Source organism: Ceratotherium simum, chromosome 4, assembly GCF_057802395.1.
Source record: "Ceratotherium simum simum isolate JZ-2026a chromosome 4, ASM5780239v1, whole genome shotgun sequence".
Taxonomy (NCBI): domain Eukaryota; kingdom Metazoa; phylum Chordata; class Mammalia; order Perissodactyla; family Rhinocerotidae; genus Ceratotherium; species Ceratotherium simum.
This window is the reverse complement of record NC_141903.1, coordinates 67,464,483-67,485,248: the sequence shown is the minus strand read 5'-3', so window position 1 is coordinate 67,485,248 and position 20,766 is coordinate 67,464,483. Positions and strand designations below refer to the sequence as shown.

Below are 20,766 nucleotides of genomic sequence, written 5' to 3'. Positions count from 1 at the left end.
AGTATTTTTATGCCTCCTCACTGATCACAAGTTATGAGTTCCCTGCTGCTATGCTCTTCATATGTAAGAAATGTTCTTAAGTTCGAAGTTTTAATTTCAACTGCTAACTTTTTTTTTTTTGGTGAGAAAGATTGGAAACACTGAGCTAACATTAGAAAAGACTGAGCTAACACCTGTTGCCAGTCTTCCTCTTTTTGCTTGAGGAAGATTGTCCCTGAGCTAACATTTGCGCCAGTCTTCCTCTATTTTGTATGTGGGACACCGCCACAGCATGGCTTGATGAGCAGTGTGTAGGTCCGCACCCGGGATCCGAACCCATGAACCCTGGGGCACCGAAGCGGAAGGCTCGAACTCAGCCACTACGCCACTGGGCTGGCCCCTGCTAACTTTTTACTCTTGCATGATTTTTTCGTTTTTATTAGCTTATTTGAGATGTAATTTATTTAAAAATAAAAATTCATTAATTTTAAGTGTATAATTCGATGAATGCTGACAATATATGCAGTTGTGTAACTGCCACCAGAACATGATGAGGAACATTTCTATCACCCCAAAACATTCCCTTGTGCCCCTTTGTGCTCCCCCTATTCCTTCCCTCATCCTCGACCCCTGTTAACTACTGATCTCTCTGTCATTATAGTTTAGCTTTTTCTAGATTTACATATAAATGTAATCACAACAGTATATAGTCATTGGTGTCTGGCTTCTTTCACTCAGTGTGGTGCTTTTGAAATTCATCCCTGAACTCCTGTTTATCAGTAGTTTGTTCCTTTTTATTGTAAGTGGTAGCTGTGGGGGAGTCCAGACTCTAACTCAGGCATGCTGGCTCTAAACCCTGTGCTTTTCACCTTTATGTTATGATGTTTCTCAGTCCGTATAATTTTGCTAATAATCATCTCTGATAATGCCATTCTCCCACTCAAAAATCTTGAGCGACTCCTCATTCTGACCAAATATATTTCCTAGTCCATATTCTGGTTTTTAAATTCTTTGCCCTGTGGTCCGCATCAGAGCCGCTTTAATTTTTATTCCCTGCATTGCCCCTTCCTGAATTCCCCCATTTTCTACCACACTTAGCCTGTTATTCCTACAGGTAGATGCCTTGGAACCTCCTGATGTTACTCTTTCTGTCTGTTATAATTTCCTTCCCCTGCATCTTCACCTATTGAAATCACACACCGTTTATTAAGTTATAGAATATGTGTCTCTTTCCCTGTGAACCTTCCTGATTCCCTCAAACTGATCTGATCTGAGTGCCATAATTTGTACCACTCTTATAGACCTATTGTATTGTTGCTCACAGAGATTCATTTTCATGTTTTAAATCTCTCACACTAAAGGGTTTCTGAAACCAGTGACTACATCTTATTCAGCTTTGTGCATATTTTTGTCACTTTATTCTCATACTGAGCAAACAAACATCACAATCTGTATTTAAAAGAAGCCAGCTCATACCTGTGCTGCAGACAAGATATTGTTTGCACAGTATTTTGTATTGTATTTTGTTGCACGTAGAAGCTACTCGGTAAATATTCATTGATTAATAGATCTTCCTTGGATCTGTGCTTAGCTATTTCTTCTGCTCTTGGGTACGTGTAGAAGAGCAAGTTGGCTGATGACCCATATGATGTAATGATTGTCTGTCTAGTTAAGGCTATGTTCCCAGTGCCTTGCAGAGTGCCTAATGAATATATGTTGAGAATAGATATTTATTGCTTGTGTTCTTTGGTCCAGGCACAAAGCACATTAGCAAATACAGATTCAGTAGGCAGTTAAACATCTCATCTTGGAACCACATTAGACTGTTTTACTTCCTTAGTGGTCTAAATTCTAATTGTCTACAGTTCTTTTTATTTCTTCCTTTGAAATGTCTTTCACATTTGTCCCTTTTCCTCTCTGTGCCAGCGACACTGGTTTTCCTTATTCCCTGTGCTTCTCACACTCCCTGTCCAGGCTTTGCCCTCGCCCCGACCTTGCCGTGCTACTCTTGCCTCCCATCTGCCCTGGGTAATGCCTTCCCAGCTTTCAGATCTCAGATGAGCATCATTTTCTCAAGAGAAGCTCTTCCTGAGCACCCCCCATTCCCCCATCCCTCCTGCTCCCCACCCCCACCTTTCAGAGAACTGTCAAAGCTCTCAGAGCACCTCAGGCCTCTTTTTCAGGGGACCCTTCACAACTGCGATTTTACATTTGTTCATGTTGTTCCTGAGTTCACACCTCTGTTTCCTCTTCAGACTGCAGACTCTGTGAGGGCAGGGAACACATCTGTTTCTGCTCACCAGCATATCCTCCCTGTCTAGTCCAGGGTCTGGCAATAGTACACTCAGTATACATTTGTGGGATAGGTAGACACATGGGACATAGGCTGGATGAATGGATGGGTTTCCACGGCTGCTCTTCTATTACAGATTTAACCCAGGTTGATAGCAACACCTCCTGGTTTGTTTCCAGACTCTGTTGCCCCACCCCCACCCCCACTGTATCCTCATTGCTCATTCTCAGCTCCATCGAAGCGTTGCTCCTAAAGGACAGCACTCATGGTTTCATGCCCTACACCTCACTTACTTGCCGTGACTAACATCACGTCTACACAGATCAAGTCTAAATTCTCATCTCCCAAACCCTTTCATCATCTGGCTTTGTTCAGTCTATCCAGTTTCCTTTCTCAGAGCCCCCTTAACAATGTCACCTGTGCCTTTTAGTCCAGTTACCACTCTGTCTCTGCTTCCACCATGCTTACTCCCATCACTGGTTTTTGTTTAAACGAATATTTCAGCTCAGAGAGTCTTCGTCTTACCTTTGTTTATGTGAATTCTTCTCCTCCTAAGTGAAGACTCAGCTTCTCTGTTCATGGCTTCTCAAATGCTAAGAGAAGCTAAGGTCACTTCCTTTTATTTTTGAGGCTTCCATTTTATCATTTTTTTAATATTAGGAAAATGCCAAAGCAAGTGTGTAAAAGCAGGGATGTATTCTGCATGATGGATATTCTCCACTGGCCTCTCCAGATGTACTTTCCACTCTTCTCCAGCCTACTCCGGGCTCCGGGAGACTGAGCTCTATGGATGCCGTCAGTAAGCTCTGTTGCTCTCTGGCTTCCACTTGGCTTTAGTCAGTGGGAGGAACTGGCGGAAGACTGGGAAGCAGGAGGATGAGGTCAGAGTGTGTATTTCTTTGGCTCCTTTTCTGTTGGGCACTAGGTTGACAGTGACTGGTTTCTCTTCCTATGCCATAGCTCCTGTCATCTTCTATGGCTAAAGCAGTTTCTGGTTTTGATGACTCTTCCTCTTCTTGCCTAATATGTCTTTGAGTGGTAACAACTTGCTACTTTATAAATCCCTAGGGTGTTTCAACATCCCTTACTTGCTTCCCTTAACCTCGCCCACAGCTTTGTTCCATGGTTAAATTTTCCTCATTTGCCCCCTATATTTGTGCCTTCTGTTTCCTAAAGGAACCTTGACTGATATATTTTAAATATTAAATATAACAAATTAATACTTTCATTATAGAAATGGTCCAGTGCAATATACAGTGCCATTCCCAAGAAAATTACAAGATTTGTAAAATATATTAAGCCTATGCATTACAAGTGGTGGAATCTGAACACAAGGTGAACGTTGTAAGATAAGTGTCATCTTTTTTCAATCCTGTTTGTGTCTCTCACTCTCTGCGTAATCTTGTTAGGAGGAAAGGCCCTCTGAATGTTAGGCTCAGCCAAATGGCCCTCCTACCCTGCCCCTGGACAGGTCCTATCTAGGACCAAGTCATCCCTTCTTATCTCTCCCTTCTCTGAACTTCTGTCATTCCTCTAGCCTTTAACACAAAGCTTAAGAATTCACTATTTCCTATCATAGGCTTTGTCTCCTTCATTAGATTCTAAAATTGCTGAAGGAAGAGAATTTTTTATATCTATTTTTATGTCCCAGGAGCAAAATATATATAGAATCAATATATATTTGTTGTTCAGTTTGTTGGTTGTTGCATTAATTGGTTGGTAGGTTGGTATCAAAGATTCTTAGAGACAAACTGTATCTTTTTTATATTTTAAACATTTTAAGGGAAAACTTCTAATATACACAAAATCAAAAGGCTTGTATAATATATAATGAACTCCCACATACACATCAACAATGATCAACTCATAGTCAATCTTGTTTTACCTATATCCTTCCCCAACATATATACTGAATTGTTTTGAGGCATCTACTAGAAATCATTTCATTTCATTTCACTTTAAGTGTTTTGGTATGTATTTTAAAGAGATAAGTACTTTATTTTTAAACATAACCACAATCACCATTATTACCATTATGTCATCAAATATCTAGTCAGTGTCACATTTCTCTGTTATATTTTTAAAGTGTTGGTTTGTTTGCATCGGGATCTAAATGTAGTCCACATGGTAAATCTTGTTGATGTGTCTCTTTTATAGGGAGTCTTGAAATTCCTTTTGTCTCTTTTTTTCCTCGTAATTTATTTGTGAAGAAAACAAGGTATTTCTTCTAAAGAGTTTTCTGCTTTGTAGGTTTTGCTGGTTGCATCACTAGAGTATCATTTAACATGTCCCTCTGTCTTTTGTATTTCCTGTACTGGTACCTCTAAAGGCTTGATTAGATTTTTAGGTTAGAGTTTTTGTCAAGAATATTTCATAGGTGATGTTATATGCTACCAACAGGAAGTGTGTAATGTCTGTCTCTCTTCTTATGATTTTAATCTACTTATTAAATTGGAATCGTGAGCTTGATTAATCCATTATAAAGTTTCCTATTAACTTTTCACCTATTGATTTCAGCAGCCATGGATGATTATCATTGCCTAGATGCATTAGAAGTTGCATATGATGAGTATTCTAATTGTGTCATTCCTTCTGAATTTGTCAGTGGAAATACTTCTATAAAAAGAAACTTCCCCCCACAAATTATTTGATCACTCTCAAATTCAGTTTATATTGTTAATACCGTTTGTGTTCTATAGCTGCTGTATATAAAAGGTCAAGTTTTCTTGAAATACCTAAGGGCCACTAACTATAGACACCTAATTATGTAACAATGATTTAGGTTTGTTTAGTTTTATTGTTCTTATCATTCTGTGTGTGCGTGGGTAAGTCTGAGAAAATGTAAGAAAATAAAGCTGATTTTGAAGCATTGAATTTACTTTTTCATTTAGTATTCCTAAATTTTCCAAGCTAGCTTAAAGGATACCATGCACTGAAGTGCAGGATTTAAGTTTATAATGCAAAATGAACTAATGACAAGTGAAAAACATATTCTGGAAAACGGACATTTGCAATTTCTACAGCTATTTGGTTCATTATAATAACTCCATTAACTATATGACAAATGCCCACCCCTGGGAGTTTAGTTACAAAGAGGAGACATCCTTTGTAGAATCATTCCTTTGCTTGAATTATTGATACTGTCTTTCAGTGGAAGTTGGAAAATTACAGTGGGATAAATTTGGTTTGGTAATTTTAAAAAAAAGCACAAATAAAATCCTTAAAGGAAAAAATGACTCAATGCTCTGGAACTATTTTTGTAAGAATAGGCCCTTTGTGAAAGGTTATTAGTCATGTAACATAACAAAATTTAACAAACTAATTCAACCAACATTCACTGCATACCCAGTTTTTATGCCAGGTGATCTTTGGGAATACAAGCAAGAAGAAACCAAGGGTTCAGCTCTTAAAACACATAGCAGGAGACAGACTAGCAAACAAGGAGCTTTGTTGTAACTGCCTAATCTTGAAACAAAGATGTTTATGATGTGCAAAGGAAAAGCAAAGAGCGTTCCGAAGAATTTATATTTCATTTTATAGTTCCTCTTAGAAGTTCAAGGCAAAGGATGCAAATCTGTTGTAATATTTTCTTTATGAGTTGGACGTCTAAGGAAAATGAATAGGTCATGGAATCACTGTGAGGGAGGTGGAGAGAAGCAGAATGACTTTGCCCTTGATCATTATACTTAAATATATGACTTCATCATTAAACATAACTTCCCCATGCCTGTTGTGCCTCTTGTTTTGATGAAAAAAGTATCGTTTTTCAAAAGCCACAGTTGTCTTCATTTACCTTAGAATTGAATTGGCTTTCCATCTCTTATTTCCCTCAAGATCATCAGGCTTGGTGAACTGAGAATTGGCATTTTATCCATTGTTGGCCCCTGTATCTTAGTGTATCTTGGCATCTAGCTAAAAGATGCAGCAGGAAATGTCTAATTGAGTATATATTTAGTTACACAGTTATTTTACTAGACAAGGGTTTCCAAAATTTCTGAACATTGCAGATCAATACATTGAAATGTATTGCCAAATTTGCCCAAAGATTATCTACCGCTGGTTAAATTTAGAATCATGAGGGTTTTGTTTTTGTTTTCTGAAATGTGCTATGAGGACCTATTGGTCGCCTACTCTGCAGACATCTCCTCCCCTGCTTTCTTGCTAACTGAACCCCACTTTGTTTCAGCATTGGCCTTCCCTAGCCCGAAAGTGAATCTTGATTAGACTAAGCCATTCATGGTAATCACTTTTCCCTTGCTAATGACTGGTTTAGAGCTGGGCACATGATACAGTTCTGGCCAGTTAGATGTGAAAGGAATTCTGCTGGAAGTGAAGTGCTTCTGGCAAAGTTTCACTCTTGAAAAGGAACTTAAGGAAGAGGCTTTTCCTCTGCTGGCCTTTGGGAATTGCTTTATGAGAATATGATACTGGAAGCTGCTGCAACCATCTTACAGTTATGAAGAAAGAATCCTACAGATGAAAGGCAATATACTGAATATGATAAAGCTGAAAGGTGGAAAGAACCTAGGTCCTTGATGACATTGTTGAGTTGCTGGATGAAATAACCATTCCTGCGTCTGTCCTACTTCTGGACTTCTCATTATGTGAGAGACTATATCTCTGTTAGTTTAAGCCATTTTGAGTTGGTCTTCTGCAATTTGCAACCAGATTCATTGTTAGTAATCCTAAGCATTTTCTTAGACCTCTTACATATGACTGAGATGGCATATATTTGAGTTAGTATGGTCTTTGTGATATGTTCTGGTGACCTTATGCTCAATACCCTCTAAGGAGAAAGGGCTGTTTCTGATAAATACTTTCATAGCCCTAACTGTGCGTTGCCATTTTGCTTTCTTGAAATCTTTGTACCAATTTTAAGCACGACTAGCGATGAAATAAAAAATTAATCACCTTTCAGGTGAAAAAGTCTGCTAATAGTTGCCATAAGTACATAAATATATTTGAGCTTTACAAGATTATCTGCATATTTTACATCTCTTCCACAGGAAACCCATCAGGCAGTGATACACTGTGCTAATGCCGGTTATCAATGCATAACAAATAGTAAAAGTGCAAATAATACATTAATTTGCAAATTGTTCTTGGCTTATGTATGTAACAGTCACAATTTATCCACTCTTCTTCAAGTATGCAAAGCAAATAAAGATTTTAATTGTCAAAACTGATCTAATTTAGCTTCTTAAGCCCCTGACCCTCTGGGTAGCAAGGGAAGAAAAACTTAGTATCAGTTGAAGGTATCTCACTCTCTCCAGGTTCATGACAATCAGCTCAACTTTTGATTAAGCTGTTTTCCTTCCTCTCCCTTTTTTATTTGTCAGGATAATATCTGGATGTGTGAAAAGGGGTGGTCTTACATGAATGGCCTTGGGCAGTGAAAGAGGTGAATGGGGTCCATAGGCTCTCTTCCCTTAATTAGTATCAACTCTGACATCTCATCTATGACTATGAAATTAACTTCTCCTTGGCCAGAGACTTTCTTTTATTTTCTCCTCCTGTCTGGAGGGGTATTCTGCTATGCCATGTTCTCTCCCTTTCCTAGCTAGCATTAGCGTTGCCCCATTGCTGGGGGCCATAATACCAGAATGGCTGCTGGGGAACCAAGTGTGATTTATTTGGGAGAGGAATGTGAATACAGCGGTGTAATATTTTCAAAATATTAGTCTCCTTACAAATATATAATACCCGAAGACTCGAAGCCTTGTCCAGGACTGTAACATTTATACAAATATGCTAAAGTCTGTTGGATTACTTCTAAAAGTTGCCTTTTTTAATATTGTAGTATTTGCTCTTTTCTAACTCTTTTATGTAAAAAGTATGCACTTTTATAGTGTATCACCTCATTAGTTCTTAATATATTACAAGAAATTAAAATCAGTGGGTGTGAAAGGGTAAATCTGGCATTCAGATTCTTAGGTTTGTGTTGACATCACTAGTCTGTGGAACAGTAGTTTCCTGGGTTGGAAGTCAGCATCCATAGAGACCTTACTTGGTGGCAGTATACTCTCTTGGAGCTTATATAATACCAGTATTGCTTCAAATAATTTTTCCTTATACTGTTTTATTTTGAATATTTGGATTTTTTAATTTTTTTGCAGGGAAAGATTTGCCCTGAGCTAACATCTGTTGCCAATCCTCCTCTTCCCCTTGCCCCCTCCCCAAAGTGCCACTGCATGGTTATATATCCTAGTTGTAAGTCCTTCTAGTTCTTCTATGTGAGCCCCTGCCACAGCATGGCAACTGACAGACAGGTGGTGTGGTTCCGCGGCCGGGAAACGACCCCAGGCTGCTGAAGCGGTTAGAGCACCAGACTTTAACCACTAGGCCTAACCACTAGGCCAACCACTGGCTCTGGAAATTTTTTTAATTAACTTACTGACCCATCTTTTTTCTTCAACTTTCTAAATCTTTGTCTGGTTTTTGTTGCTGTTGTTACTGTTAATTTTTTCATTTTTCTTTTCATTGATGTTCTTTCCTTCTTTCCTGTTTCCCAAGTGGCTGTAGGCCCTGTGAGCATCACCAAAGGAGCTGGTAGGAGAACTTTGTGGTGACTCTGCTATGTACTGTTTGTTGCTGCAGGCATTTTCTTGTTGGGAAGCAGTGTGGATGACAGCACTAGAGAGGCTGTGGGTAACTTGGACAATGAATGTGGCTGGAGCTTTACATAGTCTTGAGAACACCCTGAGTCGTGAGACCAGAGTATCCACAGTCATAGTCTTTGTAGGAGGAGCTACAGAAAAGAACTGGGTTCCTTAACATAAGTTAGGGATATTAACAAACACAAAAGTAGATGTCCAAATGTTAGTATTATATTGTAACCCTCCCTATAAGAACACAGCTAACATATGAATTTTGATTAGTGACATTGTCAGCTACTCCCTCCTTGAAACATTCTCTTTTTAGCTTCTATGATATAACACTCTCCGGGTTTTTCTCTCAACTTGCTGGCAGCTCTTTCTTTGGCTGGCCACTTCAGAGCTCTGTCAGTTCTCTTTTCTGTTTTATTCTCTACTCTCATGAAGCAGCCTCCTCCACACCCACACTGCCCAGTTACCACCCAACTTGCATGTCGCATAAATTTACATCTCTAAGCCAACCCTTTCTTCTCAACTCCAGACCTTTGACCCAACTGCCCATTTGACATTTACATGTAGATTTTTTCAAAAGCTTCTTAAATTCAACATGTCCAATGCCAGATTCATCATCTTCACACCTGGTCTTGTTGTGTTATGTCTCAGTGAATGCTACCACTTGTACATTCAGTTATGCAAGCTGGAATCATCCTTGATACTGCCCTCTTACCTTCCATTTGAATCCACTCCCAAGTCATGTTTGTTTTACCTTTTAAACGTCTGCAGAATCTGTACTCTTCTCTCCTTCTCTACCACCGTCACCCAGTTTCAAGCTACTATTATCACTTTTCTTGAACAACTACATGGCCTTTTTACTGGCCTCATCTGATTAATTCTGCCCTGCATGTCAGTTTCCTACAAAAGATTTCACTGGCTTTCTGTTGCTTTCAAGAAAAACAAAGTAAAATAAAACAACCAAAGTCCTTAACATTGACTAGAAGATCCTGTATTGTGTGCCATATCTACTTTTCCAGTCGAATGTAAAACATGTTCCCCATGTCTATATGTACTGGCTTTTATCTTCTCAATCACAGCAAGTTTCTCCAAGTACAGGGCCTTTGAAAATACTGTTTCTTATGCCTAAAACATTGCTAGCCCCCCTTCACCAAGATCATTTCCCCTGAATATCTGGCTCTTGTAGCAATCTGTACTTCTCCCGTGTATCATTTGAAACAGTAAAAATTTAACACTTCACTTATGTGATTGTCTTTTATACTAGTAGACTGTAAGCTCTATGAGGACTGAGACCACCTGTACGTTTGCTCACAGTTTTATGAGTTTAGCACAGTGTCTAGTTCCTGGGAGTTACTCAACATATATGTTTGTTGAATGAATGAATGGATGGGTAGAAGACTGGACTTCTACACAGGCATTAAAAGAAATTTAAAGGTTGGCAAGTATTAATGAGATAACTATGGCAAGATATGAGAACAGGCCCAGAAAGAACAGAAACTGTGTAGACCACAGTTGTTTTCTGATGATTTCTTTGTTTTCTGATGGTTCATTTTAAACTTCAAGAGAATAGCATGCAACTCAAGTAGTAAAATGGTTGACAGACCTGTTCAAGTCTAGAGGTTCTCTTCCACAATGCTATATTGTCCCAGAATCAAATGTAAGCTACTTAGCATAGAAATATAGTGTTTGGGGTAGGGATTGTGGGGCCTTTTCTGTTCTGAAGTGTCTTCAAGCAGATTTGATAAATATAGTCAGTTTCCAATCAGCTGTGCTAAAAGAGAGGAACGTAGGTGTGACTAGTTAATGTTGGCATGAGGTTCAGAGAATTGACTGCTTCCATATTCCGTTTTGTTGACTGATGAAAAACAAAAACCACTGGCTTAAGCTTGCGGGGGGGAAGGTTGAGTGGCATAGGTTATCAGCAACCCCTGTTCAGAACAGTAGTTTCCCCTCACATGACTCCCTGTAACCAGGAAGCCAAGGAGGATCCCGCCGCTGTCACCACCTGTTGTGCACAGGCAGTTAATTATAGATCATTATTAGTATGCCCCTTTTTGTTTACTCTTAGATGAAAGTGTGTGCAAGCTCTTAGACAGATGTTCTCTCACCAGAATATTTTTTCCTTCATCATTTGCTCATACAGATTTGTAATTCCCAAAGAAGAGCCCTTGCCAGAAAAGTAGCTTCCATTTGAACTACTTGGCATTGAGAATCTTGTCTTCATCAGCCACAGTGTGATTATAGTTTAAAGATGCAAATGGGATTCTGGGATGAATCAACTGAAGGATAAAATTCATATGAAAAGGTGATGCTGTATAAAACCCAAATTAGGCGGCATCTATAATACAGGTTTTAGTTCAGCCTTTCTTAAACTGTGAGTTTATTGCCACCAAAAGAGGAATGTACCTACAAAATTCAACAAATATTTATAGAGCTCCCAGTGTGTGCCAAATATTATTCTCAATGCTTGGGATGCTAGCAGACATTATACAACAACAGTACATTCTAGGTTGGGATAAACATCCAACAAGTTGGTGGGGAAGGAGCTTAGCTTAATGGTAAGGAAAAAAGGAGAGCATTTTGGAGAAAACTCTGTTTTAGGCATTTGGGAATGTTTTAACATAAAATCTTCACTATGATTATTTCTTCCAGAGCCTAATAAATAAAAATAGGCAACATATCTTTTATTTATATAGTAAGAGATAGGAAGAGGAAAAGGAAAATTAGGATAGACTTTATCCAAAAGTGACAGTTCAAGGAATTTTATCTATAGTTATCTTTAAGTTCTGGTTTCCAGGAGGTAGAGGTAGATTTTTTAAACCTGAGTATTTCGCTCCAGAAAATCATTTATGCTTTGGTATAGTTTTCCTTTGCCTTAGCTTCCTTCTATTCTAGGATAAGGTTGGAAGTACAAACACCACCAAGTCAGGAAAGCTTACTGTGTGTATATTAAAATTACTTTGGGAAATAGCAATTTGATTGTGTTATGTATCTGGATCAATTAAAAGAAAACTTTGAGGGGCCGGCCCGGTGGCATAGTGGTTAAGTGCTTGCGCTCCGCTTCTGTGGCCCGGGGTTCGCAGGTTCAGATCCTGGGCGTGCACCAACGCACCTCTTGTCAAGCCATGCTGTGGCGGCATCCCATATAAAGTAGAAGAAGATGGGCACGGGTGATAGCCCAGGGCCAATCTTCCTCGGCAAAAAAGAGGAGGATTGGCAATAGATGTTAGCTCAGGGCTGATCTTCCTCACAAAAAAAAAAAAGAAAGAAAGAAAGAAAACTTTGAGGGGCCGGCCCAGTGACATAGTGGTTAAGTTCATGGGCTCCGCTTTGGTGGCCCGGGGTTCACATCTCGGGCGTGGACCTGCACACAGCTCATCAAGCCATTCTGTAGTCGCGTCCCATATACAAAATAGAGGAAGATGGGCATAGATGTTAGCCCAGGGCTAATTTTCCTCAGACAAAAAGAGGACGATTGGCAACAGATGTTAGCTCAGGGCCAATCTTCGTGACCAAAAAAAAGAAAAAGAAAACTTTGAAAGTGATTTTCCTGTTGCTTTCTTCCTCTCATAACCAAAATTCCTGTCAAAGAGGCCCAATGACTATCTGTGCTTTTCTCTTGTTGGTCTGGCAGCACTAATGTTAGTCCCTGAGATTTCCATTAGTTCTTTGCAGAACTCAAGTTATTTAAACCTGAAGTGTGTACTGGGTGAAAATGTAGGACTTTCTGGATCCTTCATGGTTTGTCTAGATCGGATTTAAATGGTGCATGATCTGGGTTAGTAGAGAGGTTACTACCTACTTTTTGAGCAACTACTCTAAGGCACAAAGTCACAATTGCCACCGTGAGATGCTTCCACTGCTCTGGTTATTTAACAAGGGATGACTGGGAGAAGTTATCAGAGACCGTATTATACACAATATAAAATTTCTGTGGGTTATGGCCTATTTACAGAGAACAACCAGTTTGCATACAGCCACAGAAGTAAGCAAAAGGGCCATTCCCAGGTAAAACTGGGTCATGTTGTCTATTTGTACACCTATTTGTGTCACCACATTGTATAGTCTCTTTAAGAAATGTCGTCTGCAGGGATTCTTTAAGCCTGAACAATAAAAGGGCAGTGAAGATATTATCCAATCAGGATCGAATCATAGCACTCCACACTCGAATCTGAATGGTACCTCTGGTTTCCCAGAACAAAAATTACTGGTTTTATGTGAACAGTTTTCACGTGTAATAGTATACAGATGGCTTTGTTTGTCCCATATTAATTTAAATAAGCAGTTGATTTCATTAACTACTTACACCATAGAAACCACTGCATCTCCATCTCACAATGACTAAATCAAAATAAGAACACTTTTTTCTTAAATAATGTAAGCAACATGTTACTGAATACTATTGTCTACATGAGAACTCTTGGTTTAAAATGGGTAATAATAGAATATAATAGGAGGTTTCTAGGAATAAGCACATTTTTTTTCATGTCTACCACACTGTCTTCTTTTGTCAGAAAAATGTGCTTTTCTTAGAGAGTTCCCAATAGCAGTAGTAAAGAGGCATCAGCAATATCATATCCCTCTTGATTCAGATTTGGCTGATGTGCCATAACAGATAGCACTGGGAGACATGGCTACGTAGATTCACATTATTTCTCCCTTTTTGTACATCTGAGCCTTATGTTAGCAGTTTGAATTCGCAGTGTTTTACAGACAGTCCCCTGGCAGCAAGCTCACTGTTCTTGCCACAGGGAGGAAAAGAGGATTCATGATGATGATATATGGAAAATTGTGAAAGGTTGTACTGGTAGTTTGGGTTGAATTATAGCACTATCCTTTCTAGGACAGTGTGTTCAAATGAAGAAACTATTATAATGGGCAGTAAGGTGCTGTTTTTGTGGTTTGAGAACGTGTTAGAGAGAAACATTGATCTGAGTTATGTATATGTTTTCAAATAGCTTTACTTTGCAGAAACAAAATGATGACAAAATTAAATAACTGCGGCTCTAGTCTAGTTGCAGTTTGTCAACAAGCTTTCATGAAATGTTCTCAGGTGCTATTGAAAATTTAGAGGACTTGGACTAAAACTTCTTGTTAAGGTTTATGTGTCTTTGATTCCTTTATTTCTCCCATTAATCAAGTAAACAACTAAAATTGTGTCTAAGAACTGATATTTTCCTTTGAAACATTAGAGGTTTGAAAAACAGCCTTTTAGTAGGTATCTTTCTATAGTGGAAAGAAGAGTGCTATAGTGAACTGGGTTCAAATTCCATTTCATCAGTTTTGAGAATTTTTTAAAATCATAAACAACTTATTTACCTTCTTGAACCTCAGTTTTTCCATCTTTAAAACAGTGTCTGTAATACCTACGTGGTGGTGTTATCATGGGAAATAACTATGATGGAAGGCTTCTAAAATAAAGTAGAAGGCTCAATAAATGTTCTCGCTTTTGCAAGATCATATGCTGACTGCTGATCGTATGTATAAATCATTTGAATTTTTTGTGTGTGTGTTGTTAAATGACAGAGGTTGCAGAGTTATATTTACCTAATCAGAGTATTGTTAAATAGCGTTTTTGGTGTTCATCCTGCAAAAAAGAAAAACACAGCTGGTTACTTGCTCATATCAGTGATATAATTATTACTTTGAGAAATGTGTTGTTCCAGTTTTCTTAATATTGCCTCAGGAGGCTTTGCTTTTTAAAAAAGAGTTTCTTGATCACAGGGTTAGTTGTAGTTGACTATGTGATTACACATTATTATAGTTTTAAATTTTTAAACTGACTATTGCTTACAGCATGGAATTTAAATTTAACGTAATTATCCATTCTTGGGGACCTGCTATAGAAATTAACATATATTGATGAAACAGTATTTTGTAATTGCCTAAATAATCTCTCTTTCCCCATACTGTAATGAACTTATAATAGTTGCCAAAGGCCATTGTCCAATTCATTCTTCAACAAATGCATATCTTGTTAAAAAAAAAAAACAAAATGTTATTCATTGACTTATGAAGAGCCTTAAATTTTATTTAAAATATTAGACTTAGTCTCATAGTTAGAAAACCAGGTGTGAAGGTTGAAAGACTCTTCAGAATCACAATTAACTAGATTAAAACTTAATGGCAAGAAAGTGACAAGAAGGATACAGAATTATGTCTAATGATCTTCAAGGCATAAACTTGAAGAGTTTTAGTCCTAACTCTGACACTAACTACCTGGGTGGCCTTAGGTAGATCAATAACCTTTCTGTGAATCAGTTTCCATTTCTGTAAAAAAGATACAGTGCCTATTAGACCTACTCTTAGCATAATTGTGAGAAGAAAATGAAGTAACACAAAAAAAGTGCTTACGCATCCTCAGCTGGCCTATGGGAGACGGACCTTGGTCCTGAGTCGCCCTTAAGATTTGGCTTCTCCTACTGAACCATGTAAATGACCCTTAGGAGCATAACATCTTTATATAGATCTTGAGCTCTCAACTTAATTCCGGAAACTAAACTATGTACCAGAATAATCCAGAACACAATCACTGATACCTTTTACAGTTGGAGAGAAAAGAATAAATTACCTTTTGCTGTTCTCTGTTCTATTGAACTGTGGTCTTTAGAGCTTTCAGCTAAAGGCTAATTATTGATTTAATACACACTGTATTTTTTTGATGTGCTCATCTTTAGAAAAAAAGTTTTACCTTCTTTTCTTCTAACAGAATTATTCTCTATCTTGAAAATGGGGCATAAATAAAATCCTAAGTCAATGTATGATGGTGTATGGTAGGCCATTGATACAATGTCTAATATAGACTTTGCTCTCCCAAAATAATTTTGCAGGATACTGGTTATTATGTAGAGGATCTCCGTCATCTCTCTTTCTCTTTAAAAAAAAAAAAAACAAAAAAAAAAACCTGGCCTTAACAAAACAGGAAAGAAATAGTTCAAATCTGAACACGTTCTCATCATTAGAGAAATTATAAGCCAAGAACTATAAATTGCTAGAAGAAAGATGTTCCCAAGTTCTTCTGTCATTTTAAATTGCACAGGTGATGATAAGAGCAAGAATTACAGTATGGATCTGATCAATTCTGAGTATAAATAGTAGTTTCCTTTGTTCTGTATATGTAACCATTATTGTGCTTAGTTTTTTTTTAATCAAAAGAACCAACTTGCTGAATTCTATATATCTATTTATGCCCATAACTTGTCTTTTCCAAAAACAACTTGAGGTGGTATATTAATAAAATCAAAGGTAAAATAAAACCAAAAACTGTAAGTCCAGATTTAAAAGAACTTCTGTTTGGTTTGCATTTCATTGCAGCCTTTGGATCCTTCCTTGTTATAAATGTATGCTTAGTTACTTTAAATTTACTTTTGTGTTTATATTTGCTTCTAAGTCATTAATTGTTCACATTGCTTTTAATGATCTGTAATACATTAATCAGACTGCCTGTGTTCAGGTCCCAGCTCCTGCACTTGCTAGTGTCCAAGATAAACCAGGTGGGCACTAGTTAAAGTGATAAGGACAGATTTTCTTCAATAATAACTATTGCAATAGGGAAGGGGGGGTCTAATGTGAACTGAGCTCAACTTTGCCGAAACAAAAGGCAGGAGACCTTTCAAAGGTTGGGAGGGGCTAAGGGAAAGGCACTGAGGGGAGTTAAGGCGGGTTGGTCTGGCCCATGTGACTAGGCCATCTGGGTTTGTTAATTGACACTTATCCAGAGGAAAAACAAACTTCTCTTATCTTTATGACAGGAGACAGTGATGTTAAATTAGAGCAAGGTATCCGCTAGCTGAGAACCAGAGCAGAATTATCTCCTTGAATGTGAGAAGGAGAAGATTTACATCTCAAAGAGGCAGACAAAAGATTTATAATTGCCAGCTTTCTGAAGTAACTGAGGGGTTCAGGAGCCTGTCCACCTATTACCAGGTTTTGGCTAGAACAAACAATAAAGTTACTTAACCTTGGTTTGCCTCAATTTCCTCATCTGTAAAATGGGGATAATACTAGTACCTACCATCATAGGAATGTTTTGAGGATTAAAGAAGTTAATACATGTAAAGTGCTTAGAGCAGTGCTGGCATATAGTAAGTGCCCAATAAATGCTAGTTATTATTCTTATTATCTTTAAAATGGACTTCATAATAGTATCTGTCTACCATATTGGATTGTTTTAGTTATTAAATGATGTAAGACAAAACATTGAGAACCGCGCCTGGCCATAATAAGCATTCAATAATTGTTGGCTGGAAATAGTAATAGTAGCAGCAGCAGCTACAGTAGCCACTAAATATCTTCCCGTCCTAAATTACTCATAGCTCAGGATGATCACATAGAAAAGAATCATGAGTTTATTATTATTTATGTCAGAACAGAGTAGGTATGTTTTGTAACATTAATAATTCAGAGATTGGAAAAATGTTTATGAGCAGTTTGTACATAATTGTAAGATCTTTCAGCATTATTTTGCCAAAATAGTTCTTGGGCTTTGGATACACAGTTCACATCTCCTGCATTTATGTGGCTTAACCTCCTGCCTGTGCAACCTTCAGCCTTTCCCAGCCCATTCCTTCTTATCAAAATAAGGGTGAATCTAAATAATTTTAAAACTTTTCCAAAATGAAACACTTTGCTCAATGAGAAAAATATGGCCTACATAAAGTAGGAATGAAGACTGAATCATATTTCTGTAATTTTTCAAATTTTAAGATACTTGTTTGATGTGTATTTGAATCTCCTTGCTTCCCACCCAACACAGAAGTTAACAAAAGAGATGTAAATTTCAAAGTTTTTCAGTGCTAACCAGTAGGTTTAGAGAAACCCAAATGATCTCCATCCATGTTTGTGGAGTCTCTTGATTCTAGCACTATACAGTTACAATCCATGAAGTATGAATTATTAAATGAGTTCAGTCTCCATTTGTGTTGGATATATTATTAACTGTAGCACATACTTCACTGCATATGGATTTCCATTAAGTAGGTGGAATGCATAGATCAACAGAAGCCCATTCTGCTTAAATTGGAATTTTTACCACTAAAAATTCTTGATGTTAATATATTTGATGTGGAAAATGTGGAAAAATGGCCATTTAAATACAAGACTAATAACTGGAAAAGAAAGATTGAGTTAATGTTTATTTCTTCAATGTACTATATAAAAATTTTAAAGTCAGGGAGAACAACCAAATATAATATTTTATTTTAAGACCAACTTTTGTTCATTGTACTTCTCTGATAAATATGTGGGGCAGTTGTAAAGTGATTCAGGAAATTAAATATTTAATTATGCAAATAGCAAAGATGGCCAAAACCAAGCGTCTACCATTTTTAAATCAAATGTATTATTGTTTCACTGTTTTTATAGTAGCATCTAAAATGTTGCCTTAACTGTGACAATACTAGAAATAGCACTCATGATAATTGGCTTTATAAATAAGAGTTGAAGTCAGTTAGGAAAGAGTCTTAGGAAAACGTCTTGGGTACCTGAGTTCTAGACTTAGCCCTTCCGTTAATTTGGCACCCAGTGTTTGGCAGGCAACTTCACCTCACTGGACCAGTAGTTCTTTTTCAGTCGTAGAGTCCATGCTTTTACTGGTTATTATTCTTGACTAGCAGCAGTTTAATTCGGATTTTGTATCTTTCTTTCTTTAATAGTCTGATACATACTTCTGCATGTCGATGCGTTTGCCAGTGGACAAGGAAGCCTTCGTGAGTAAGTATTTTTTTTTTTTTTTTTTTTTTTAAATTTTTTGTTTATTGCAGTAACATTGGTTTATAACATTGTAAAAATTTCAGGTGTACATCATTGTACTTCTATTTCTGCATAGATTACATCATGTTCACCACCAAAATACTAATTACAACCCATCACCACACACATGTACCCAATTATCCCTTTCACTCTCCTCCCTCCCCCCTTCCCCTCTGGTAACCACCAATCCAATCTCTGTCCCTATGTGTTTGTTTATTGTTGTTATTATCTACTACTTAATGAAGGAAATCATACGGTATTTGACCTTCTCCCTCTGACTTATTTCACTTTGCATCATGCCCTCAATGTCCATCCATGTTGTCACAAATGGCTGGATTTCATCGTTTCTTATGGCTGAGTAGTATTCCATTGTGTATATATACCACAGCTTTCTTATCCATTCGTCCCTTGGTGGGCACTTAGGTTGCTTCCAAGTCTTGGCTATCGTGAATAAGGCTGCAATGAACACAGGGGAGGATGTATCTTTACTCATTGGTGTTTTGAAGTTCTTTGGATAAATACCCAACAGTGGAATAGCTGGATCATATGGTAGTTCTATCCTTGATTTTTTGAGGAATCTCCATACTGTTTCCCATAGTGGCTGCACCAGTTTGCACTCCCACCAGCAGTGTATGAGAGTTCCCTTCTCTCCACAACCTCTCCAACACATGTTGTTTCCTGTCTTGTTAATTATAGCCATTCTGACGGGCGTGAGGTGATATCTCATTGTAGTTTTGATTTGCATTTCCCTGATAGTTAATGATTTTGAACATCTTTTCATGTGTCTGGTGGCCATCTGCATATCTTCTTTGGAGAAATGTCTGTTCAGGTCTTTTGCCCGTTTTTTAATTGGGTAGTTAGTTTTTTTGTTGTTGAGATGCATGAGTTCTTTGTATATTTTGGAGATTAAGCCCTTATCAGATGTATGGTTTGCAAATATCTTCTCCCAATTGTTAGGTAGTCTTTTCCCTTTGTTGATGGTTTCCCTTGCTGTGCAGAAGCTTTTTAGTTTGAAGTAGTCCCATTTGTTTATTTTTTCTATTGTTTCTCTTGCCTGGTCAGATGTGGTGTTTGAAAAGATGTTGCTAAGACTGATGTCGAAGAGCGTACTGCCTATGTTTTCTTCTAGAACTTTCACAGTTTCAGGTCTTACATTCAAGTCTTTAATCCATTTGGAGTTAATTTTTGTGTATGGTGTAAGGTAAGAGTCTACTTTCATTTTTGCATATGGCTATCCAGTTTTCCCAACACCATTTGTTGAAGAGACTTTCTTTTCCCCATTGTATGTTCTTGGCTCCTTTGTCAAAGATTAGCTGTCCATAGATGTGTGGGTTTATTTCTGGGCTTTCGATTCTATTCCATTGATCTGTGTGTCTGTTTTTGTGCCAGTACCATGCTGTTTTGGTTACTATAGCTTTGTAGTATATTTTGAAATCAGGGAGTGTGATACCTCCAGCTTTGTTCTTTTTCTCAGGATTCCTTTAGCTATTCGGGTCTTTTGTTGTTCCATATAAATTTTAGGATTCTTTGTTCTATTTCTGTGAAAAATGTTGTTGGAACTTTGATAGGGATTGCATTGAATCTATAGATGGCTTTAGGAAGTATGGACATCTTAACTATGTTAATTCTTCCAATCCAAGAGCACGGAATATCTTTCCATTTCTTTGTGTCTTCTTCAATTTCTTTCAGAAATGTTTTATAGTTTTCGGTGTACAGATCTTTCACCTCTTTGGTTAAGTTTATTCCTAGGTATTTAATTCTTTTTGTTGCAATTGTAAATGGGATGGTATTCTTAATTTCTCTTTCTGCTACTTCGTTGTTAGTGTACAGAAATGCAACTGATTTTTGTATGTTGATTTTGTATCCTGCAACTTTACCATATTCGTTTATTACTTCTAAAAGTTTTCTGGTGGATTCTTTAGGGTTTTCTATATATAAAATCATGTCATCTGCAAATAGTGACAGTTTCACTTCTTCCTTCCCAATTTGGACCCCTTTTATTTCTTTCTCTTGCCTGATTGCTCTGGCTAGGACTTCCAATACTATGTTAAATAGGAGTGGTGACAGTGGGCATCCTTGTCTGGTTCCTGTTCTTAGAGGGATAGCTTTCAGTTTTTCACCATTGAGGATGATATTAGC

The 20,766-nt window shown here is 37.6% G+C and overlaps 1 protein-coding gene across 15 annotated transcripts in view; it reads left to right on the top strand.

Moving 5' to 3' along the window:
• PAM (peptidylglycine alpha-amidating monooxygenase) overlaps window positions 1-20,766 on the top strand; it is a 289,799-nt gene that overhangs the window by 140,077 nt on the left and 128,956 nt on the right. For all 15 annotated transcript variants that reach the window (XM_087429982.1, XM_087429979.1, XM_087429984.1 and 12 more), the window contains one exon: window positions 18,531-18,588. In XM_087429982.1, coding sequence (XP_087286108.1) covers window positions 18,531-18,588 — 58 coding nt within the window. The remainder of the gene's footprint in view (window positions 1-18,530; window positions 18,589-20,766) is intronic.